Genomic DNA, 26,658 nt, shown 5'->3' with positions numbered 1-26,658 from the left:
TCCGATCATGCTGGCAATTTCAAAAATTGTGTACTTTCAACCTTACTTTTCAAATTCAAACCACAATTTCATTAATCGCAATCCTTGAAGTTTAAAGGTTTGCCCTTTTTACAGTTTCGATTTTTTATAGGCTTAATCTCTTCTGTATGAAACCTGACATGCTTAACTTTCTTTTTGTCATTCATTGAAATTGTAAATTTGTTTTTTTGATATTTTTGAAAATAATTCCTTACCACCTCCTCAGTATATATATGGGTATGTTTTGTGTTTCACATTGACCATTGCATTCTACATTTTCCTTTTACTCAAAGGTCACCCTTACAATGTCTGTGTCAAGACAAAATACAAATTGTGTGAAAGATGTTAATCCACAAAGTGAAAATTGGATCCTGATAGCAAGGGTTATACGTTTGTGGTTTGTTTCTGATTTCAAGAAAACAAAGTTTCCATTCTCCATGGAAATGGTCATACAAGACAAAGATGTAAAATACTTTATCATTTTCTTCCATATTTTTTTTATTACAGTTTAATGTCATTTTTATTAATCATGCTTAATGTTTGTTGCTATCTTTCAGGGTGATAGAATTCATGTTTCCGTTAGAAGAACTCTAATTTATAAATTTCAAAATGATATTTTTGAGGATAAAGTTTATTCCTTCAATTTCTTTAGTGTGTCTTCTAATTCAGGATCTTATCGCACTACCTGTCACCAATACAAAATCAATTTTCAGTTTGGAACCAAAGTAAGCTCTATTGGTAATGATCTGGTCTCATGTCCAAAACCTCATTACACACCAATTTATGTGTTAAAGGCGCCTGGATTTGATACGGACTACTTAGTCGGTTAGTAATATTCTTTTACTTCAACAGATTTGTTTGAACATGTTTTTAAATGAATATGTTTTTACAGATGTTATTGGAATATTAACTGGTGTGGGAACTGAAAGAGAGCTGAATAGATCAGGGTCAACAACTAAGTTAAATGCAATTTCTATTGAAGCTGATGGGTAAGCTAATATTTTGTACCATAACTAATCCAAAATATTTGTTCTTACAATTGTAATTTTAATTTACAACAGCTACCGCATTGAGTGTACTTTATTTGGTAACTATGTTGATGAGCTCAATGCATTTTTGTCATCTGGAGAGCTGGAAAATATTGTCATCAGTGTGCATTTTGCTAAAGTCAAAATTTTCCAGGGTATGTCAAGTGTTGAATTTCTAATTTATTTATATTTTTTATTTTATTATTTTATTTACATTATATTTTAATTTTAATGTAGACAAGGTTTTTATACAAAATTGCTTGGAATGTACGAAAATAATATATAATGATAAGTCCAAAGATGCAACCGAACTCAAGAAAAGGTTAGTTTAATATATTATTTTTCGATAATTAAAATGTATGAACCTTTCTAACTACAACTTTTACATCTGTAGGATGATTGAAAGTACGGATTCTCCTACACAGGGACTCAGTCAATTGTGTGACTTTGGAAAACAGAATGTTGAGGATGAATTCATCACCTTCATTCATAGAAATACTATTCAAGGCCTGAAAGATTGCAAAGAGGTATTACTAATGTTTTTTAACAGTGTATTGAAATCGATTATTAATATTTGAAGATCATTTTTTTTTTCTTTTTACAGGAAAGCACTTTTGTTATCTTAGCTACAATAAAACATATTGTGTCTGATGACGATTGGTGGTACACAGCTTGCTTATGCGGTAAAGCTGTTTACCCTGATTCCAAAATGTTTTTTTGTGAGAAATGTAACAAACATGTTATCAAAGTCCAACAGAGGTAGTGTTTGTACTTGCATGAATTTATTTTTAATTACATATTACATATTTCTTAATACTTATTACTTATTATATTATTATATTAATTATTTTTACTTATTTTAATTAATAATTTGTTAATAATTAACTATTAATTATTTTCGTTAAATTATAGATATAATTTGTAAACCTTTCTGTATTTTATATTTCAGGTATAAGCTGAAGCTGCGAGTGATTGATGAAACGGATTCTACGACTTTCGTTCTATTTGACAGGGATGCCACTACACTGATCAATAAATCTTGCGCCGAATTATTTGAAAGTCATGATAAGGTAAATTATCGAACCATGCATTTGTTTATTTATGCATTTAAGAAAAGGTTATTATATTAATTGATATTTTTTTTTAATATTTAGAACGGTGATTCTGGTGTACTACCAAAAGACTTTGATCTTTTGATTGACAAAGTTGGGTTGTTTAAAGTTGGTTGTGTTAAAGATCAATCTCTTAGGTTTGATCAATCATTTCGTGTCAAAAAAGTTTGTATTGATGATAGTACTATACAAAGGTTTTGTGAAGGTCGTGTTGAAAATGTGGTATGTTTCCTAATTTGAGTGTATTCTTACTTACATTTTACCCTTAAATTCGTTATTTATACTGTTTTTGCTTAATTTAATTTACTTATCATTTTGTGAAGGAACTTCATTCTCAGAAGAAACGACTGTGTACTATTAAAGATGTCCAACAGGATGAGTCTTCTGTACCACTTTCTCAGGTAATTATCATTTAAAGTATTAAGTTAAAAAAGTGAATAATTTACTCTTACTAATATGTTTTGCTATCATCGCAGGATTTATTTAATAAATTCTCCACTGAAGCTGCGGAATTGCAATCTAAAACTATTGATTTAGGCAGTGATAGTGTGTTAGGTACTGCTACTGAATTTGTTGCTCCACGGGTTACAAGAGATTTTGCTTCACCTGCTCACACACCTGATGATGATATCCCGCTTAGGGTATTAAGGAAAAATATCAAGATCGAAAAGGAAGTACTATAATTTCATACTATTTCTCTAACGTTTTGTAACTTGAATGATCTATTTTCATGTATTGTGGGCTTTCTTTAATTTCTATGTAGAACATGTTATGATGTATCATTACAATTCTATTTTTAAAACTGTTTATGTAATATTGTTAGTTTCATATGTTGACATTATCTTTGAGGTACGTACTGATTTTATAGTTCATTTTGAAGTTGTTATATTTTTGTTTTTTTTTTCAATTTTATGTCTACATTTTAATTTATTTAATGAGTTTGTTTTTGTGTAATTCATATTATTGCATACTTTTTGTAATTCTATTTTGTAACAATGGTTCTTTCATTAAATATCAGAATCGTAATGGTAAGTGCCTCAACTTTTACTTTTTCTTTAATTCATAAATTTATATAGAATTATATAATATTTTAATAATTATAATTTGTGTTTTTTTTGTGAAGGTTATTGAAATATTCTTTTCCTTTTCCAGGGAATTTTTTCCTTTATTACAGGTATTGTTTTCCTTTATTAGAGTTATTCTTTTTTTCGTCAATTCATTTTTTATACATAATATCTTAGTATGTGATAAGAAATAAATCTTTGTGTAATGATATGTTTGTCCTTACGAGAAAGAATTTTTTTTAAAAAAAATTCACCTTACACTCAACCTCTAAGAATTCAAACGGATATAGAGGATAGCATTAACTACGTGTCAGAGCAATTAATGCATCACTTCATTTTTTATTTTTTATTTTTGCATAAACTGTCTCTTCTATATCTTTTACACTTTTTTCAAAGTATTCATTTCATCTTCCAAGACTAATTTATTAAAAATTATGGATAGAAGTAATAATTACAGAAATTAAAAATATTATATTTTAAATTCAATATGAAATTATATTTTCAATTTTAAATTTTAATTACATGTATGTTATTTAATTTTAGACGTTAGGGTTTAAGTATTTAATTTAATTATATGTATATATATAATATGATATATTAATAATATTTAATATGTTTAATATATTTTATATTATATTTATTTTATACTTATGTATATATTTATTTATGTATATATTTATTTATTTATTATTTATTTATTTATTTATATATAATACAGTTTTATGTTAACTATTTTAATTTATTATTATATAATGCTAATTAATTATTAATTATACGTGTCATTAATATTCATTTTATTTATCTATTGAAATAGTTGTATTTTTATTAATTTTTTATTTTGTTAATAACTTATTTAAACTGAAAAAACACTGTTGTATAAGGCAATGTAAAATGGAAACGTCAAAGAATAATTACAGCTAACACCTAACCTACTATGCTTTTTAAAGTTTTGTCTTTTCATATTCATTTTTTTTACTTTAATATTATTTCATTATTAATTATGAATATTTTTTCTTAATTTATTTTACTATCATTATTTGATTTTAATTATTTTTTTAATTATTTAATTTAGTAACTGAAAAGACATGTTGCTTCAGAGGAAATTTAGCATAGATTTGGGACTGAAAAGGTATGATTGCTATATATAAGTAACGTAGGGCTTTCTATTACTCAGAAACCTATTGCTATTAGTCTTTTATACTTCTTCCCTACTTCCATTATCTTCATCTTTCTTTTTCTCATTGTCATGGCTGTCATTCCTGAAGAGATCGTAAAACTTTGTGGGAAAGGTTTATTTACAACAGTTAACATTCGTGGGGAGGTATGTTTTTGGTTCTTAAATTCCTTACTTTTCATAGTTTTTTCAGTTCTTTAAGTATTTTTATGGTTTTAAAATGGATAGAATGGACACGTGGATCATGCATTCGCCATCGAGTTTGAAAATGAACTGGAGGAGGAATGGACCCTCAGCGACAGTCAAGGCAATATTCATATAGTATATTATAACAAAGATATACTTTGTCCCCAAATTGTGTATGGATGGTCCCGTCTGAGTGATTTTTATGGGTTTAAAGGTGACCACAATATATTGTTCCGTTACGTGGGTAATAACTCCTTCCATATAACTGTTTTTATGGGGGAGTTATGTGAAATGATTTTGACAAAATTTCTGAAGGAAGTTGAAGGGAGGTTGCCGCTCAACAGTGGCCCCTTTATACATTTTGGCTTAAAGTTGAGTTCAAAACAGGTCTTTGGAGGATATGTGGTAAGTTTACCATCCTTTCTTTTTAAATGGATATTAATATATTCTATTTCTTTTATTAACTAATTATTAACTAATATTTTCGTTATTGTTTAAGGATCTGCCTTCTCCTTTTTCTGAATATATTCGTAGAGGGAAGTTCAAGAAGGTTAATCTACATGGATGGCTAGAAGCTGTTGAATGCACCATTTTCAAGTCCAGGTTTCCTTCCAGAAGCGTTACACTCTGTAACGGGTGGAAACAATTTTTTCGTCTTCATTCTATTCGTGAAGATGACAAAATTATATTTGAATGTAACAAGAAGCCCTCTTCTGATATCAGGGTTCTACTACTGAAGACGTGTCACTACAAAAGACTTAGTGCTTAGGATAATCAGTTATTGTTTTGAACTATATTAGTTTGTTTAAGTTAATTTATTTTTGCAAGTATTGCTTCTTTTTGTTGGGAAGTATCCAGTTTCCACTTTGAGGAAACAAGAACAGTTTATTTTGTTTACTCTTTATTTTTATTTCATTGTGGTTCTGTTTAATTAGCTCATCTTATTTCTTTGTATTTATTGTTTAGTGTTTCTTTCGTTTCAATATGTATATATATATATATATATATGCTTTTAATTTTTCATTTCTTATCTGGCATATTAATAATGCGTTGGCATTTCTAAATATGCTCAATGCTATAAGAATTGCTAGTATATTAAAAAAATCATAAGCCTGTTTTATATTTTTGAATGCATGCATATTAATTGGATTTTCTATACAATGTTTATGTTTATATTTTTTATTATTAATTATTAATTATTAGGTTATTAGTTATTGCTATATTAACTATTTTTTTTTATCTCGAAACCTTTTGATGTACATTTGTTTGTTTTTCGGTATTATTTTTCTAATTTTTTAAAATTTTTATGAATACTATTTCATTTTCAAAATATTTCTTATTTATTTCTAGAGGTGACTTCATAGTTCAATATGAATTTGCCTACAATCTGTTTCTATTGGAAGAAACACACATTTTTTTATTTACAAGGACTTGATTTGATATAATGTAATGAATTATACTTTTACTTGCAATAATTATTTTGCAGTATTTTTTTTGCAGGTTCAACTTAACGAAGGAAGTTGGTCTTTAATACTTTATTTTTTATGTATATATATCTTATGGGAACATAGTATAAGAAATCGTTTTATTTAATTTAAATTAGTTTAAATTGTAATGTATTGTAATTTACAAGTCATTGTAAAATTATGTAATTTTAATGTTAATTTTTTTGTGTATTATATTTAATTTAATTAAATTAAATTTAAACTTCTGAATTTCACTATTTCTATATTTCTATATTTATATATTCTTCACTTTCAGAATTTTTATATTTAACCAGACTTATTATAATGTTAAAGTTCAATAAAAAAAACAGTTAAAATGTTAAATAGCATAAAAATATTATTAAGAAAAATTAAAAAATTCGAAGAAAGGAAATATATCTTATTTTAAAATAATAAAAAGTTGTATAAAGTATTATTTAAGAATTCCAGAACTTTCAAGTAATCATCAGTTCCACTGACTACAAATTTCGAAGTTAAATTAAAAAATAAAAATAAAAACAAATTAAAATAAATATAATATTAGTGCAGATTCAAAATAACTTAAGAACACAATTTTCAGTGTAAATCATTAACAAAATGAATGAAGAAGTTTCTGGGAAAGCACATAAAGTTGGTTCTATTAGTTCAAACTCATTTGTCCCTTATCATCTTCATCTTCTTCGACATTCATAAGCCAACTAATATCTATTTTTTACATTTTAGAAACAATCTTTGTCTCAACATCTTCTTTTTGTTTATTATATTAGATATCAGATACCAGATCTGCTCTCCATGGTGTACTATGTTTCTGCTTGGTTCTGGGAGGTACAACTCAAACGCTTTAGAACGGAAAAGGTAATTAAAGCTTGGATTTTTTTCATTCCGACCATAAATATTAATTAAAGGTGCATGCATTTAAGACATAAAAACTCTTTCTCTTCTTCTTTGATTTCCCAGTATAGAACTTGGTAAAAATAGGCACTGTAGAGGTATCCATGGAATGGAAAAGGTAATTAAAGTTTGGATCTTTTTTCATCCTAACCCTAAATATTGATTAAAGTTTCCATTTTTAAATGTTTTAAGTTCACAGATTTAAGGTATAATAATTATTTTAAGTTCTGTTTTAGTGAAATTAGTAAATACAAAATGAGAATATCTGTTTTAGTCACTTTTTTTTTGCGGTATACATATACTACATGTTTTTGCATGTTGTGTATTATTTCAGATATATCCAATGGAAGAATTCCTTTTTTTTTGTTAAACAGAAAAGCTGTTCTAGAATGGTGCAAAAGATAGTTAGCCAAAGTTCCTTTTTTTTGCTTAATAGGGTTGTCGGATCAGGGTATATTGATGTACTTTATGTTTCTGTTTTTGGAGGTTGCTTCGTTCATCTGTGTTTTAAGAGATGATTGTTCCTAGATAAATGTCCGTCCAGATATATTACTATATTTATTATTTACTATATATATTATTATATATACAATCTGATAAATTTATTCCCTGCAGGTTTCCTCTTTCAAAAGTCAACCAACAATTCATTAATGAGAATGCTTAAAGTAGAACGTTGTTCTTTTGCACTGGAATAGGAATTTGTTTTCATATCTTAAAAGTTAAGTTCCCCTTTTTCACAACAACTTCTACACATGCATTTCTTCATCGAACATTGATACTACCTAAATTTTTAAATTTTTTATTCTTCTTACATTTCGAAGTTTGATTGTTTATTATGCAAAATATAGAAAAATTGTGCAAGTGTTATCCCTTTTGGAAGGTAAATTTTTGGTTTAACATTTTTAAGTATTAAATATAATTATTATATAATTATATAAATAGATATGATTATTATATAAAAATATTACACATTTTTTTTTCAATATTTTAATAGTTAATTAATAAATTTATTATGTCAAAGTAATAACATAAAAGGGAGTCCCGTGCGTGACCATATATCGTCAAAATTGGCGCCAAAACAAACAGCCAAAACAAAGCTACTGTGAACAATATATTTTACATACTTACTGCTGAAAACAGTACATACTTTTATGGCTGAAAATATTTGTTCTTACTACAATACTCCCTGAAGTTCAGTCATTCAACTTTCAATAGTTATGGAGAAACTGAAGGAAAATATTAATAGAAGAAATAGCATTCTTAGCCTTTCTCAAACAAATTCTAATGCATTAGGTATACCAACTACAATGTATATTTATATTTTTAAGTGTCATATATACATACATATAGATATAGATATATATTTCAAAATTATTTTTAGAAAACAATTTCATAGTCTATTATGATCTATATATAATCAACTGTCACGCCAATTTATGGTAAAAATATATAAAAAATAAATGGTATGTTATAGTTCTTAATAGATTTATTGTTTGTTTATGATTTGACCTATTTTTTTAAATGATTTTTATTTTCCAGAGAATCAAAATCCAAACACAACATGCATATCTGAATCCCGCAATAGTAAGCATAAGTTTAAGCATATTGTTTACTTCAAAGTACTCTATGTTATTTATTTATCATTTTCACTGTAATTTTTTTTTTTTTAGTGCTAGCAGCTGATAATGGAAAAGATGCCAGAAGAAAAAGAAAAAATATATTGTATGAATTGCGAAGAGAGAATGTCAAAACAACAGGTAGTCAACATAATTACTTTTTTTTTATCATTAATAATACTAAATGTCAAAATTTATCCATGTATTTTTATTTTTAAACAAGTTAATCCAAATGCAATACACTTAACTCATAATTCTATGAAGTTAACTTTACTGTTATCTAATTTTTTTATTATATATATTTAAAAATTAGGTTCATAAAAGAAGTTAATAATCACTTATGATGTAAGAGTGAATCAACTCTCAACACAATTTATGGTAAAAATATATAAAAAATAGATTGCATGTTATAGTTTTTAACAGCTTATTATTTTACATGGGTTTTATTCTCCAGAGAATCAAAATCCAAACACAACATGCATATCTGATTCCAACAATGGTAAGTATAACTTTAAGAATATTCTTTACTTTCAAAGTACTTTATCCTATTTATATATGATTTTCGTTGTAATTTTTTTTTATTTTAGTTCTCGATGCTGATAATGGAAAATATAACAGAAGAAAAAGAAGAAATATATTATATGAACTGCGCAGCAAAAAAGTTAAAACAACAGGTAGTGAAACCTAAATACCTTATTTTTATATATATTTAGATTTAAATTTAGATTTAAAATATAATTAGCATTATTTGTCATCCCTTTACCTTATTTATCACCAATTATGACTTATTGTTGCAGGTGGAAGTACTCCTAACTCATGTGAAGATCTTGGTTCTCCAACATCAGGAATTATGATAACAAATATCCCAGTTTATGAGAAGTTTACTCCCAACAATCAATTAATGCATTCAGCAACCAAAGTATTGTCATCAATGAGTACTGTTAGTAATTTAGAATTGCTTCAAGGTTAGTGAAAACGTATTATAAATTTTATTCATAACAATTTAAACTAATACTACATCAATAAACATTTGAATTTTTATATATACTGTTTTTGTGGAATCATTTTTTTTTATTATTAATCAGATGTTGCCAAATCTGCAAAGGTAGAAGAGGGAAACTTCATTTATGGTCAGCGAGAAAAGGTTAATCCAACAAGAGGTAATAACAATGACATTTTATTTCATTTAACTCTCGCAATATGTCATTCAATGAAATTTGTAATTATATTACTAAAGTCAAATCTTATGCCTAATTTATTTTTTTGTAGGTCAAACTATTGTGAACTCAAGTAAGAAATTTTTGTGTCAAAGTTCTCAAAATACAAGCATAAATGATTCTATCTGTGCAAAACTGACTCCTGACAATGAATTCAACACCATGCATTCAATTCCAAAAGTATTATCATCAATGAGTACAATTAGTAATGAAGAATTTGGGCTTACGGTGCAACTTCATGGTTAGTTTTAATGGATAATTCAACTGTTTTCATTACAATTATAGTACTAATTTATGTTTTACTATATTTTTTCTAAATCAACTGAAATCATTAAGTAGTAATAATTATCATATATATATGGTTCAAACACACTCAAATGCTAAAGTTCTTCAAATCATTTTTCTAAGATTAAGTTTAATGTAAAATAATTTATAAGTTCTTATATACTGATGTTAATTGATTTATCTTATTCGATCACTCATTGAAAGTTTTTGTTTTAGGTCAAAGTACTCTTAAATCAAGTCAGGATTTTGATTCTCAGACATCTGGAATTACAGGCTCAAATTTCCTTTCTTCTCATCAGCTTACTCCTAAAAATCACTTAAACATGATGAATTCTACTACCAAAGCAATGTCATCAATGCAAACAATTACTCATGGAGACATTACCCTCACTCAACTTCCTCATGGTTAGTTTACGATCAATGATTCGTTATATTTGATTAAAATATCTAGCAATGGCACATTATAATTTTATTTCTTTATTTTTTGAAAAAAAAAAAAAATCTTTGATTTTGTGCACATTTGGGTAAAGCTGCAAAAGGGTGATCAAGCTAGAGGTAGTAGAAATATAGACTGAATGAAAATTCATTTAATGAAAAACACTTTTTTAACAAAAATCATTGTGTTTTGCAATTAGTGACCCCTAAGAGTCATGTGAACGTGATGGATGCAACTTCTCAATCATTGTCATGTTTACAAACAATTTGTACTACCCATAAATTTCAAGGTTAGTTCAGGAAACCAATGTAAATGATTTTTCGTTGATCTTTTTTGTCAATTAAATTTCAAAATCATACTCATGTTTTAGTACTAATTATTTGTTGCTTTGGAACATATTTTCTCCAGGTAATTCAGTTGCAGGGAGTTTAGGGTATGTATTTAGTAACACACTAAACTTACATAACAAGTCCGGTACACACAGTGTTGAAATCATTGAATCAGTGACTCAGAGATTGAATTTTGACCAAGATATCCAAAATGAAGAAAATAATGGTACTAAAAATTGTTAATTTATAATTCTTTTTTTTAATTTTGTAACAACCACTTTCTTTTATTATTTTTTGTTTCAGATGACACCAGACAAGTTTTTAGTTCTGAATTATATTCAAAAGCTAAAAATAAAGGTGCATATCTTTAACTATAACTTCTTCACTTCTTCATCAAACTAAATCAATTTATATCAGAAAAGTAATAGATCACCTTTCTTAATTTTCTGAAAATAGCTATTGTTGAATTTGGACAACCTACTATTCAATGTGAATACTGCTTGGGCGAGGTTTGGTATGAAGAAAGATCTCAGAAATCTAAGATTTATGTTAAGGTTGATTTTTCTATTTGTTGTCAAAAGGGAAAAGTACAACTCCCTTTCTTACAAAAACCTCCTAAATTGCTGTTAGATTTATTAAATGGGAAAGATAGTCGAAGTCAACACTATCTACAAAATATTAGAAGTTACAATAGTATGTTTTCATTTACTTCAATTGGAGGGAATATTCACTCTTCGATAAATGATGGATCTGGCCCTCCTCAATTTATTCTGCATGGACAAAACTATCATAGGATTGGAAGCTTGCTCCCCAATAGTGGATCATCTCCTAAGTTTGCACAACTTTACATATATGACACTCAAAATGAAGTGTCAAATAGATTATCTCACTTTGGGTATGTGTTATTTTTAGTTACTTTAATGACTTACTTTCTATTTACTGGATTAATTCAAAGATTATTTTTAATGATATATTTTTAAAAATTGCATGTAGGTCAAAAGTGAAAAATGTGACGTTTGACAAATCCTTGATTGAAGATCTTACCAAGATGATTGATGACAACAATGTTTTGGCCAAAACTTTTAGAAGAGTAAGAGAATTTCTACATGATGATGTAAATTCAGATTTTGCATTGAGGTTATTTAGACACCGATGCAAAGATCCAAGAGTGTACAATACCCCTACAACAGATGAGATAGCTGCATTAATTGTGGGTGATATGAGCAACATGGAAGTAGGGCGAGATATCATAGTGAAAAAATATTCAGGACAAATGTATAGACTCCATGAAACACATACAACCTTTATTCCATTACAATATCCATTAATATTCCCCTTTGGAGAGGATGGGTATCAAGAACAGATTTCAATACGGAATTCTGGAAGTAACAGCAGAGAACGTAAGAGAAGTCGTATTTCATTAAGGGAATTTATTGCATTTAGAATTCAAGAAAGAAATGTGGAGTTTGGGAATATAGTCCATTCACGTCGATTGTTTCAACAATTTTTGGTTGATGCATATACAATGGTTGAAGCTCAAAGATTGTCTTTTATAAGGCTAAACCAAAAAACAATCCGTTGTGATATTTTGCAAGGCGTACAAGAAGCAATGAATCGAGGAGAAACAAATTCTTCTGCAATTGGAAAGCGGATAGTTTTACCTTCATCTTTTACAGGAGGAATGAGATATATGTTCAACAATTGCCAAGATGCTATGGCCATTTGCAAAACATTTGGATATCCGGATTTATTTATCACTATTACCTGCAACGTAAATTGGTCAGAAATACGTGACTTTGTTACCTCAAAAGGATTAACTGCTGCTGATAGGCCAGACATTGTTTGTAGAGTTTTCAAGATGAAATTAGATCAAATGATGATTGACTTCAAAAAAAATGACTATTTTGGCAAAGTTAATGCAGGTAATCCGCATTAACCCATATTTAACAGTTTGTTTGATTTATTATTATGTATTACATTTTGAAGAATTTTTTTCATATTCTTTCAGGTATGTACACTGTGGAATTTCAAAAAAGGGGTTTACCTCATGCCCACATACTACTGTGGTTGGATGGAGAGAATAAGTTAAGAAATCCAACAGATATTGATGGAGTCATTTCTGCAGAATTACCCGATGCATTTTTATATCCTAAATTGTCAAAGGCAGTGACAACCTACATGATACATGGCCCTTGCGGGGTAAGTCGAATAAGTTCACCTTGCATGATTAATGGTAGATGTTCAAAATTTTACCCAAAGAAATTTAAACTGTTGACTACTATTGATGAGGATGAATATGCATGTTATAAACGTCAAGATAATGGAACATTCATTCTTAAAAATGGAATTAAGTTGGACAATAGAAATGTTGTGCCATATAGCCCTTTGCTACTACTGAGGTATCAAGCCCATGTTAACACAGAATATTGCAACAAATCAAATTCAATCAAGTATTTGTTTAAATATGTGAACAAGGGTCCAGATAGAGCCAATTTGAAAATTACTACTGCTGATAAAGACTCTACAGAGACCCCAGTTATTGATGAAATTAAACAGTATTATGATTGTAGATACATATCTCCATGTGAAGCTGTGTGGAGAATATTTGCCTTTGATATCCATCATAGATGGCCTCCAGTTCAACGATTAACTTTTCATCTATTGTACGAGCAACCAATTGTTTTTAAAGACAATGAAAACATTGATGAAATATTGAACTTCAATCAACATAAAACAACAATGTTTTTAGCTTGGTTTGAAGCTAATAAAATTTATCCACTGGGAAAAAATTTGACTTACTGTGAATACCCTAGATTTTTTGTTTGGATGGCAGACAGAAGAGAGTGGAAGCCAAGAAAAAATGGTCTTAGTATTGGAAGGTTAACATATATTCCAGCAGGGTCAGGGGAATTATATTATCTGAGGTTATTGTTGAATTATCAAAAGGGTTGTTGTAGCTATGATAATATCAAAACTGTTAATGGTTTCATTCACAAAACATATAAAGAGGCATGCTATGCAATGGGGCTATTGGCAGATGATAAAGAGTTTATTGATGCAATTATAGACCAGATGAAGTGTGGAACAAAACATGGAAGTTGTTATCAGATGATATTTTATACCAAAAAAGAAAGGAGTTTGTCCTACCAGGTATAATTTTATTATTTTATTTGAAATTTATAATTTATAATTTTATAATTGCTATATGACATATAATTTCTTTCCTAGGTCTTAGAATTGAAGATGCTCAAATTCAAAACCTTTGTCTTCTACAAGTAGAAGAGTTATTAATTTCAAATGGTAAGTGTTTGAAAGATTTTCCAAGTCTGCCAGAACCTATTCATTCTGATTCCTTTATTTATCAAAATAGATTCATTATTGATGAATTGAATTATGACAAAATACAAATGTCTGAAATGCATTGTTCTCTTTTTCAAACTCTTACTCCTGAGCAAGTGGAAGTTTATGAGAATATAATGACAGCAGTCCTGTCAGACCTTGGTGGATTTTTTTTCTTATATGGTTATGGGGGAACTGGAAAAACTTTCATGTGGAAAACTTTGTCCACTGGTCTTAGATCAAAAGGGTTTATTGTTTTAAATGTAGCTTCTAGCGATATAGCTTCTTTGTTACTTCCAGGGGGAAAAACAGCTCATTCTACCTTTTGCATTCCTTTTGTAATAAATGAAGAGTCAACATGCAATATTCCTCAAGGAAGTCTTAGGGCCAAATTGTTGATCAAAACGAAATTAATTATATGGGATGAAGCCCCAATGATTAATAGGTTATGTTTTGAAGCCCTAGATAGAACTTTAAGGGATGTCATGAGAGCTGTAAGTGAAGAAAATGCTCTTAAACCTTTTGGTGGTAAAGTAATTGTATTGGGAGGAGACTTTCGTCAGATATTACCTGTTGTCAAAAATGGATCAAAGTATGAAATTGTGAAGGCAACAGTAAATTACTCTGACTTATGGAAACATTGCAAAATCTTAAAACTTACAGAGAATATGAGATTAAAGAGTGATACATCAATTCAAAGTAAAACAGAAATAAAAGAGTTTGCTGATTGGATACTTCACATTGGAGATGGAGATATGGAGTTAAATGAGTTGGGACAAGGAATGATTGAAATACCGGAAGAGAATTTAATTTTAGATGTGGAACAACCTTTACTGCAGTTGGTTGAGTTTGTTTATCCCTCCTACATAAACAATGTGACATCTGATGATTCTTTTGATGATGGTGCAATATTATGTCCAACAAAAGAATGTGTGGATCAAGTGAATGAATTCATTTTATCATTAATACCAGGATCTGAAGTTACTTATTTAAGTTCAGACAGTCCTTGCGAATGTGAAGAACAAGAAAATGCTCAAGCTGAGTGGTTTACAACTGAATTTTTAAATGAGATCAAATGCTCTGGAATTCCCAATCACTGTGTTAAATTAAAAGTCGGAGTTCCAATAATGCTTCTAAGAAATATTGATCAAGCCAATGGACTTTGCAATGGAACAAGATTACATGTAACTCACTTGGGAAAAAATGTTATTGGTGCCAAAGTTATTACTGGGAAAAATATAGGTGATCAAATATTTATTCCCAGAATGAACTTGACTCCTTCGGAAACAGGTTTGCCATTTATGTTTCAAAGAAGGCAATTTCCAATATCTTTGTGTTTTGCCATGACAATAAATAAAAGTCAAGGTCAAACTCTGAATAAAGTTGGTCTATATCTATCCCGTCCAGTCTTTACACACGGACAATTATATGTTGCTCTTTCAAGAGTAAAATCTAAGAAAGGGTTGAAGATATTGATTTTGGATGATAATGGTATTCCCACAAATTTCACTACTAACGTGGTTTACAAAGAAATATTCGAAAATGTTTGAAGTATTAACTTACAGCGTTACATATGAGGTATGAAATTTCTTTATTTATTTGAAATATATTTTTATTTATCATATTTTTTTGTAATATATGAACAACAATTTAAGAACTGATATACACTATCTCTTATAGGTTTTGATCAATGCTTTTGTTTGACACAATTATTCATGGTCATCTTGAAAGTATGGTACGTATCTTTTATTTTGACATATCTTTGTCAAGGTTGCTTAATTTAATTAATGTTTTACAGGAATTACTTATAAGAAGTAACAGTTTTGTAAAATTAAAGTTCAGAAATGATGAATCTGTAAAGCACTTGATGAGGTATGTTTACTTAAATTATTAATTACATAATTTATTATTACTATTACAAATTTCGTGTACCTATTTGTGTACTTAATCTTTTATTCAGGCTCTTGAAAGGCAATGTGAAGAAATTCTTGATTTATGGAGTCAAATTCTATTGAGGGTTGCGTACTGGATGATCATATCTCATTCAAGATATTAAGGACAAATATCAACATTGATTCAAAAGGAAGTAATTTTAATGAAGAAATTTGATGTAGTATTAGCACTGCTTGGACAGTTTTGCAGTATATTCATTACTCTCTGCATATTATTTAATTTATATTCATACTATATTTTGATGATTTGTAGAATTACTATTGCACATTTCTTTGTATAATGTTTTGGTCTCACCACAGGACACAATGTTTCAGGTACTGTTAATATTAGAGTTAAAACAATTTCTTAAATTTCAATACGTTTATATATTATATATATAAATTTTTATTATTATCTTATTTTAATCAGTATTTTTTTTATAAGTGATATAAATTTTTTTTATCTAGAATATTTCAGGTGCGTTATTTGTTTCAAGAACCTTTACAGGTATTGTCATCATTTTTGTGTACATTTTAACAGTTTGTTTTATTAGTAATAACTATGTGTTTTATTAATTTTTAGCGTTTTTACTATTTGGACACTTTTAATTTCTTTGTGTAATGTGTTAGTGTGCTCAAATTATATCTTAAATCATAACTTATACCTTAAATGATTATATAAGTTATTGTGCTCATATTATATCAACATTATGGTCAACAAGATAAAAGGTAGATCATTTCTTATTTTCAAGCCTTTTGTTTATTGATAAATGGTTGCATTAAATAGGTATCAGACTAATTAAGTCAATAATTTATTTTATTCTTTTTGAGATAGAGTGTGCCCTTTTTATTTTCCTGATACACTTTTTTCGAAATTTAATTGCTTTTTCCTATGCAGAACTTTTTTCGAAATTTAATTGCTTTTTCCTATGCAGAGTTCGTGAAGCAGGTAATTATTTCATCCCAATTTCCAAATTTAAGGATTTCAAAATTTATTTTTTTAAACAATCATTTATTTTATAAATTATTTAAATTTTAACTGTTGGATTTACATGCTTATTATTATTATTATTATTATTATTATTATTATTATTTATGTCAAATCATTATATGTTGTGAGAATTGATTTTTTTTCTGGGACGAATTCTTTTTATGTTATATTTCTCATCATCAAACTTCTTAAAAATGAACAAATTCATTATTCAAAAATATTTATTAAATAAAACAATTTTTTAAAATAAAAAAAAAAATATTTAAAGGCTTTATTTATTGATACATGCGTGCTTTCCATGTATCTGATAGCAATCAACTCACAATTTTTCAGATTGTACTTTTTTTAATTTAGTCTGACTTGCTTGATTTTGTATTTTTTCAGATACACATGGCTAATGTAATCTCTCTTACACATTTCTCAAAATATTCATTCCTCTTCCCTATCAGATTTGGTAGATATAGATAATCATTTCAACATTAAACATTAAATATTAAATATTTCGCTTCCCAACAACCGTACTCATTTCTACCAAATCTTCTATAAAATATCCTTAACCCTACTTTTTTTCTGGTGCTCTACTACTTTGTTTCTGGTGGTTTCTCTATTATTCTTTTTCTCTTCTACTGAGTTATTGGTGTTTTCTCCACTACTCATTTAATGGCGCCCAGTGCTGAAGAAATCATTAGACTTCAAACAAGAGGAGTCTTTTGGTGCATGAACAGCCGTGGTGAAGTATGTATATTTATTTTTTTTCCAAAATTTCTTCTTTTCAACATTGTCTTCATTTCCTGACCTTTTTTTTTCTTTATTTCATAAAAAATAGCTTGGTTATGTAGATCGGGCTTTCGCCATCGAGTTTCAAAAAGAACTGGGAAAGGAGTGGACACTGGCTGATTCAGAAGGAAACGTCCATATAGTGGAATATAACGAAAATTTATTGTCGCCGGAAATATTGAGTGGATGGTTTAATTTATTTGATTTTTATGGTTTCATAGATGATAACTACATTTTATTCCGTTATGTGGGTCACAACGCCTTCCATATAACTGTTTATATGGATGACGTCCCTCAGAGTGGAGTAAATCGTTATTTGGAAGAAATTGAAGGGAAGGAACCCTTAAGCATTGGTCCCTTTGATCATTTTTCAATAAAGTTATCTCGATTAAGTATCCAACTCAGTTATCTGGTTAGTATAAAATTGATTTATTTCAAAATGTTGTGTATTTTATTCTACTTCATTTCTATTTTCTTATTATTTCGATATTGTTGTAGGATCTTCCTGCTAAATTTTCACAATATATTCGACAAGGGAGATTCAACAAGGTTACTCTGCATGGTCTACTAATGGATGTGGAATGCAAGATCTTGAAAGGGAAGCCTCCTTTTAGACGGATTAAACTTGGAAAAGGGTGGAAGAATTTCTGTAGTCTTCATTCTTTTCGTGAAGGAGACAAGATTATCTTCGAATGTGATACGAGAAATCCTTCTTCTCATATTAGGGTTTTGTTACTTACTTCTATTCACAGTTTAAGTTATCCTGCATAATTTCGGTTATTATTCTCATAGCATAATAGTTACCAAGGACTAAGAAAGCTCATACATATTTATGTTTCTGCTTGGACTTTTTTGGAAAACTGAACAGTTAGGTACTCTTTATGTTTATATTTGATCCGATCGGTCATCGGTAGTCGATGACGTCAGCAGCAGAGGACCACGTGGACCAGGTGACAGAGAGACCAGGGAGGCGATCGCCAAGAGCGGTGATCGGGGGTCAGTGACCAGGTGACCACCGACAGATCAGGCGGCAGAGAGGTCAGGGGACAGATCATCCAGAATGGTGATCGGTGGTCAGAAGCCAGGTGGCCACCAACAGACCAGTTCTCAGACTAACGCCTGGGGGCAGAACGCGAGAAGCAAATAAGCACTGATCAGTCATCGGGTGCATTGTCATCGGGGTCTCGTGTTACACGCAGTTAAACTGGGACTCAGGTTCCCAGCGAGAGCGTTATACATGGACCTCGCATGAGCACATCTCAGTGAATCGCGCACGAGAGTGGCCTGAGGGAGCTAGTAAACTGATCAGTGATTGGTGACTCCCCCAGCCCATTACGTGCGTGAAGGGTAAGTCGTCTACGCAGAGAGCAACGCTGGGTGAGCGTGCCTAGACCAGCCACACCTGGCGTTCTCCTGAGAGTATGCGATTTACCCAGAGGAGAGAAATATCCTAAGTTACTCCGCAAGGGCGTAACTTAGGCACACAAAGAGAAGCGCTAGAGCCCTTCCAGTAAGTGACACGTGTGTGGTTAGATGTGAGTTGCAGGCCTCCACGTGTCATCATCTGAGAGGGGTGCGGTCCAGACAAAAGTGTACTCCGTACCACTAAGGGTACAGACAGGCGCAGCCAAGCGCAGAGACGCGCAGACATGCACAGACTCTCACGCTCCCACTACTGATTCTGCAGGTATATTGTCTCTAAAAAGCATAACAGGGTTCTGACACATGCCAGAAAAGCATAACAGAATTCTGTTATGCCCAGAAACAGAGAGAGAGACATAAAGGAGGGAATCAGGGAGAGATGAGGGATACGAGAAAAAGAGAGAGCAAGAGTTTTTCACACACACTGCTAGTTTTCTCATCTTGGTGGTTCTGTGGACTAACTTGATCGTCGGAGTGCAAACGGCCGCTAGAGGCGTCGTCTGTGTGTTTTGCAGGTCACGTTTGGAGCAGTAAGAGAAGGTTCTGAGGGTGATTATGCAGAAGACGCAGTCGCGTAGACAGGGCAGAGAGTGCTGCGAAGCGATTCCTCCACGTTCGAGTTGCCGGCAGGATCATTTGGCGCCCACCGTGGGGCGCGAGTGAATCGTGGTCCCATATACACCACAGTTTTGAAGCTTACCAGAGTTTTACCAACTTCTTTGACAAGGAAAGATGCCAAGGAACAGACAACCATCACCTGCGCCGTCTGCTGACGAAGGAGCTGTGACAATGGCGCAGGTCCTGGAGATGGTGCGAACGCTGCAGGATAACGCTGCGGCGTCAAAAGCTAAACAAGAAAGGATGCAGACGGAGTTGGCTGCGTCGCAAAGTAGGAACGACGAGCTGAATCGCGTCAACGAAGAGTTGAGAAGGACGTTGCAGGCGCAGAGGGAACACGTGGTGGACGAAAGGATGGCTAGGCAGCCGTCACCACCAAGAGCGTTCCCCATGCCATTCTCCCCTGAAATCATGGGAACCATGGTGCCTCCCAACTTGGTGGGGGTAAAAGCGTCGTTCAAGGGGGTGGAAGACCCGGAGGCGCATCTGACGGCATTCCACACCCAGATGATGCTGTCTGGAGGCTCAGACGCTGTGTACTGCAAAATGTTCATGAGCACATTGAGCGGAATCGCCATGGAGTGGTTCGTGAGTTTACCAGAAGGGCATATCACGTCTTTCTCTCAGTTTTCAAAGCTCTTCACTGAGTAATATATCATCAACAAAGCACCTGCAATGGTGTCATACGACTTGTTCGACGTGCGTCAGTACCAGGGTGAGTCGCTGAAAGACTACCTCAACCGCTTTGGAGCGCAAGTGGTTAGACTGCCCAGCAAAGATGAAGATATGCTGGTGCACGCATTTAAGAAGGGAGTGCTGCCTGGCCCCTTCAGCGAGTCTCTCATCAGGAACCATCCCAGCACCTTTGCAGAGATCCGACGACGTGCGATGGCGCACATAGTGGCAGAAACAGAGGTTTCTGATAAGAGGGGAAGTGTTGCACCACCGAGACCGCGTGGTGGACCAGGAAAACCACAGCAAGCAAGGGTGCATGAAGCCAAGGAGGGGAAAAAGGTGCGGGAAAAACCTCGTCCCTATGCACCAGGCAAAGAGCAGAGCAGGGGGCGTGCAAGGGAGAATAACGCACCCCCAAGATACAACTTCATGGTGGGATTGGCGGACCTCATCGCCTTTCCCGCTGTAGCAGCAAGACTACGAGTACCGGAGAAAACTGATAAGGTACTGGGTAGAAAGAAGAACGAGTGGTGTGAGTTTCACCAGGCCTTTGGCCGCACACTTCACTCCTGTTTAGCGTTGGGGCACCAATTGGCGGAGTTGGTGAAGTCTGGTTTCCTAGCAGATTACCTGCGTGAGCCGCAAGGTGATCGCGTGTCAGGATCCCAGACTGGAGAACAGCAGCATGAAGTCCCTGTGCACGGGGAAGTGCAAACCATCGCGGGAGGCTTCTCTGGTGGGGGATGCACAGCGTCACAAAGAAGGAGATACGCTCGATCGGTGATGGCGATAGATGCGGTAAATGAGAGTCATTACCCTGAAGTAGACATTATCTTCAGGAAAGCTGATCTACGGGACGTTGTCCCGCACGACAACGACCCTGTGGTCATTTCTCTCATCACCGCGGGAAGACGAGTGCACAGAGTACTCGTAGATCAAGGGAGCTCGGCAGACGTCATGTTCCGGCCAACATTCAACAAGTTACAGCTGTCCCCTGATCAACTGAGGCCATATACCGGGTGTCTCTACGGTTTTGCAGGAGATCAGGTAGAGGTGCGGGGATACATTGAGCTGAGGACAACGTTCACTGACGGAACGACAGCCCGCACTGAAAAGATAAAGTACCTGGTGGTGAACGCCCCTTCTGCGTACAACATTTTGTTGGGTAGGCCAACCCTCAATAGGCTGGGCGCAATACCATCAACGAGGCACATGAAGTTGAAACTGCCGTCAATGGAGGGAAATGTGATAACCATCAAGTCGGATCAGGCTGAGGCAAGACGCTGTTATGAGAACAGCCTGAAGCAGAAGAGAAGTGTTTGCCACGTCACCACGAAACCACCACCAGGTTCGCGCGCAGAGCGATCGGTGGTTAGGGAGACAGAGGGCGCTCAGAGGATGGAGAATGCTGCGGTGGGGGGCTCCCAGGTAGCCCAAGTTGAAGAAGAAGAGGAAGGCGCGATCGCTCCTCGCGAGTCAGGGATCGCGAGGGAGGTCATCGCCAGTGAGAGAAGGCCCCACCCAGCTGAAGGATGGGTCGAAGTGGACATCGGGGGGAAAAATTTCAAATTAGGGGGATCCCTCGTTGAAGAAGAGCGAAGGCTGATCGTGGGTGTGATTGAGAAGCACATGAATGCCTTCGCATGGTCAGCATCCGACATGCCAGGAATCGATCCCGATTTCCTTTGCCATCGTCTGTCGATGGATCCCAAGGTTCGACCTGTGCGACAAAGGCGAAGGAAATTCAACGAAGAGAAAAGGAAGGTGATCCACGACGAAGCGCAGAAGCTCCTTGCTGCAGGGCACATCAGAGAGATCCAGTACCCCGAGTGGCTAGCGAATGTGGTGCTGGTTCAGAAGGCAAGCGGCAAGTGGAGAATGTGCGTGGACTTCACTGACCTCAACAAGGCGTGCCCCAAGGATTCTTACCCTTTACCCAGTATAGATGCCCTAGTTGATAGCGCATTGGGAGGAAAGCTACTCAGCTTTTTGGATGCTTTTTCAGGGTACAACCAGATCAGGATGCACCCCATGGATGAGTGCAAGACCGCGTTTATGACGGAATGGTCTTGCTACTGCTACAAGGTCATGCCATTCGGGTTAAAGAACGCGGGGGCTACCTATCAGCGGCTCATGGATAGGGTGCTCTCGCCCATGCTGGGAAGGAACGTACATGCCTATATAGATGAGATGGTGGTTACGTCCCAAGAGAAGAAACATCATGCAGCTGATCTGGAAGAGCTATTCACCACCATTGCCAAGTACAGGCTGAAGCTCAACCCTGAGAAATGTATCTTTGGTGTGGAGGTGGGGAAGTTCTTGGGCTTCCTCTTAACAGAGCGGGGAATCGAAGCTAACCCCGAGAAGTGTGCGGCAATCGTGGCAATGAGGAGCCCAACGACGGTGAAGGAGGTGCAACAACTCACCGGACGCTTGACAGCTTTGTCACGGTTTATGTCCGCTGGAGGGGAGAAGGGTCATCCATACTTCCAGTGTCTTAAACGCAACAGCAGATTCCTCTGGACACAGGAGTGCGAGGAGGCCTTCATCAAGCTAAAGGAGTATCTGGCGAGCCCACCAGTCTTGCGAAAACCCCAGGTAGGCATCCCTCTTCGTCTATATTTCGCTGTGACGGAGAGAGCAGTCAGCTCAGTCCTGGTGCAAGAGCAAGACCAGACCCAGAGGGTTGTTTACTTCGTGAGTAAGGTGCTGCAAGGCCCTGAAACAAGGTACCAGGCCCTCGAGAAGGCTGCCCTGGCAGTGGTGTTTTCAGCCAGAAGACTCAGGCATTACTTCCACAGCTTCACAGTGGTGGTGATGACTGATCTACCAATCCAGAACGTGTTGAAGAAACCAGATGTAGCAGGTAGGATGGTTAAATGGGCGGTGGAATTATCAGAGTTTGACATCCAGTACGAGCCCCGAGGACCGATCAAGGGGCAGGTGTTCGCAGACTTTGTAGTCGAATTGTCGTCGATCGCGACACCTGTAGAAGGATTAGATTTTCGATGGGTATTATTGGTGGACGGTTCCTCTTATCAGCAGGGGAGTGGCGCTGGAGTCATTCTGGAAGGCCCAAACGGGGTACTGATCGAGCAGTCCCTCCGCTTTGCCTTCAAAGCTAGTAACAATCAGGCGGAGTATGAAGCCCTGATCGCAGGAATGTTGTTAGCAAGAGAAATGGGAGCAAGAAATCTGCTGGCCAAAAGCGACTCTTTGCTGGTCACCGGGCAGGTTACAGGGGAGTTCCAAGCAAAGGATCCCCAGATGGCAGCCTACCTGGAGTATGTACTGCTCCTAAAGACGTCCTTCACCGAATTCGAATTGGTACACGTGCCAAGAGAGCAAAATGCCAGAGCAGACCTGCTTGCCAAGCTGGCCAGCTCAGGCAAAGGGGGGAAGCAGAGGACTGTCATCCAGGAGACCTTGAAGGTGCCGCGAGCGTTCGTGTCGGATAATCAGGTATTCCATGTGTGCAAATCAATGGAGCGTCTAACGATCGGTCATCGGTCGTTGACCCAAGAAACGCTGAGAGCACCGAGGGTGGGATCGCGACCGTCGAAGACCGATGAGTCGATGGAGGTCCATGCGGAGAAGGAACCCGACACCTGGATAACGCCATACCAGTTATACTTAGAAGATGGTGTACTCCCGCTCGACGTGGCAGAGGCAAAAAGGATAAAGAGGAGTTCAAGTAAGTTTACTCTAATAGATGGAAACCTCTTTAGATTTGGATTTTCTCACCCTGTGCAGATCTGTGTGCACGGCGAGCAATGCACCAGACTCATGTCTAAGCTGAACGAGGGGGTGTGCGGAAGCCACGTAGGTGGTCGCGCTTTGGCAAGTAGAGTACTCCGCGCGGGGTACTACTGGCCAAAGCTGAAGGAAGATTGCATAAGGTTTGCTCAGCGATGCAAACAGTGTCAACTGCATGCAGACTGGCACAAGGCACCCCCTGAGGAGTTGAGGTCCATCCACAGCCCGTGGCCATTCCACACATGGGGAATCGACATCCTAGGACCTTTTCCCCTGGCGATAAGGCAGATGAAGTTTCTCATCGTGGCCATCGAGTACTTCACCAAGTGGGTGGAGGCAGAACCAGTCGCACACATCACCGCACAGAAAGTCGAGCACTTCGTCTGGAAGAACATCGTCTGCCGCTTTAGAATACCCAAGAGGTTGGTCTCCGACAATGGCACCCAGTTCACGAGTCATCAGCTAAGGAAGATGTGTGAGGAGTTAAAAATACAGCAGGTTTTCGCTTCAGTGGAACACCCACAAACCAATGGGCAGGTGGAGTCAGCAAATCGAGTACTGCTCAGGGGGTTGAAGCGAAGACTAGACAAGGCCAAAGGAGGCTGGGCAGAGGAGGTCCCCAGAATTGTATGGTCTTATCATACCACCCCACAGTCCAGCACCCATGAGACACCCTTCAGCCTTGTCTACGGGACAGACGCCATGATTCCCGTGGAGATACAGGAGAGCTCCCCCAGGTTCTTGAACTTCGTTGCTGAAGAGTCCAATGAAGAACGAAAGGTGAATCTAGACCTGCTGGACGAAGTGCGAGAAGAAGCCAGAGTCAGTGCTGAAGCCGTAAAGAGAAGAGTAGAGCGGAGGCACAACTCTAAAGTGAGGCCCAGGCGCTTCCAGGAAGGTGATCTGGTGATGAGAAAGGCACATCAGAATGACATGCAGAACAAGTTGTCCCCAAAGTGGACAGGCCCGTACAGAGTGGTGGAGACATTGGAGAACGGAGCCTATCGCCTAGAGACTTTGGAGGGAGGAGCAATCCCCAGAACGTGGAACGCCACCCATTTAAAATTTTATTTCAGTTAAAGTTGTACAGTAATGGCGTTCTCGCGCTAAAAGATACATGCTTTGTATGTGGTGGAAACAGTTGAACAGACAAGGGGGCACTCTTTTCCCTAAGGAGGGTTTTTAACGAGGCCACCCAATTAAAGAAAAAATTTCCAGCATATCAAGTGTGCTCAAGTATTAAAGTTAAAGTCATCCTTGCCCCAGGTGCAAGTGCAGGTGATTGGTTAGGCCCTACTTGCCCTAGGCGCAAGTACTGGCACCGATCTAAGTCTTCCTCACCCCAGGTGTGAGCGCAAGCAGTTAAAGGTTTGAAAAGCCAAGGGTGCTAGTAAGACCAAGGGAGGGAAAGGAAAGGTTTTGACAAAATGTCCTTACCCGCTTGGCATGCACCAATATTGGCCCAGTAAAGCTCTTAGTCCGAAACCTTTCTCACCCCAGGAGTGAGGTAGGGAATGAACGACTCAACGCCCCGAAGGGTGATGACCTTGGGGAAAGTAAGAGGGGTTAGCGAGAAACACTTTTATTTCCCCAAAACAAGGCATCACCTCGAGCGATCGATGTCAAAGTTCTCTATGCACTTAGCGCTAGAGCGACAGAGAAGCTAGGTGAAGATCGAAGAACGATCACTGAGGAGTCGTCAGTGATTGGTTAGTGGTGCAAAGCAGCGCACAAGAACTGTTAAACACAAGGCTAAGGGAGTAGCTAGTCGTGATCAAGTAGAGGCTAAGCCTAAGCTGGTTAACACTTAGTCGTGCGCAAAGTGAAAGACAAAGCTCAAGATCGCGCTGAACCTAAGCTAGCTAACAGTTAGTCGCGTGCGTAAAGAAAGGTGAAACTCAAGAAAAAATACAAGAGAAGAAACTCATACAAATTAAGAGTTTATCTTCGTAACCAAGTTTTATACAAATTTTGAGTTCTAAGGAAAGTGGTGCAGAAGTGAAAATTTACAAGAAAGAGAAAAGTTTAAGGGGCAGGAGGGATGAGCTTTCCATCCACCACTTCGTGATAGATGCTGAACTGCGAGAGGTCCAGGTCTGGGAGAACGCATCTGATTTGTTCGAGTGCTAGCTCGAATCCATCAGTTAGGGCATCAGCACCCACGTTCATCAAATCAGCCTTCTCCGCCTCCAGTTTTTGCTTTGAGGCCTCCGCAACATCTCTCTCAGTGGTAACGGCAGCAAGGGAGGAGGCAGCTTCAGACAGTTTGCCCACCACCTCCTCAAGTCTTTTCTCCCCAGCAGCAGCTG

At 35.3% G+C, this 26,658-nt stretch overlaps 1 protein-coding gene across 1 annotated transcript; it reads left to right on the top strand.

The window, feature by feature from the left end:
- Positions 1-323: 323 nt before the first annotated feature.
- LOC137839208 (uncharacterized) lies at positions 324-15,729 on the top strand. Its single transcript, XM_090300091.1, is given in 27 exon segments — positions 324-482; positions 576-756; positions 911-1,007; positions 1,080-1,201; positions 1,284-1,368; positions 1,441-1,573; positions 1,651-1,805; positions 1,996-2,116; positions 2,201-2,380; positions 2,482-2,559; positions 2,635-2,799; positions 4,397-4,543; positions 4,625-4,987; positions 5,082-5,185; positions 6,834-6,921; positions 7,332-7,443; positions 8,628-8,714; positions 9,371-9,538; positions 9,659-9,733; positions 9,843-10,031; positions 10,292-10,480; positions 10,920-11,066; positions 11,297-11,735; positions 11,834-12,762; positions 12,849-13,907; positions 13,910-13,990; positions 14,069-15,729. Coding segments are annotated over 27 exon segments (7,314 nt in total).
- The last annotated feature ends 10,929 nt before the right edge of the window (positions 15,730-26,658 follow it).

Source organism: Phaseolus vulgaris, chromosome 3, assembly GCF_051622355.1.
Source record: "Phaseolus vulgaris cultivar YP4 chromosome 3, ASM5162235v1, whole genome shotgun sequence".
Lineage (NCBI taxonomy): Eukaryota > Viridiplantae > Streptophyta > Magnoliopsida > Fabales > Fabaceae > Phaseolus > Phaseolus vulgaris.
This window is presented reverse-complemented; position numbering and strand designations above follow the sequence as displayed.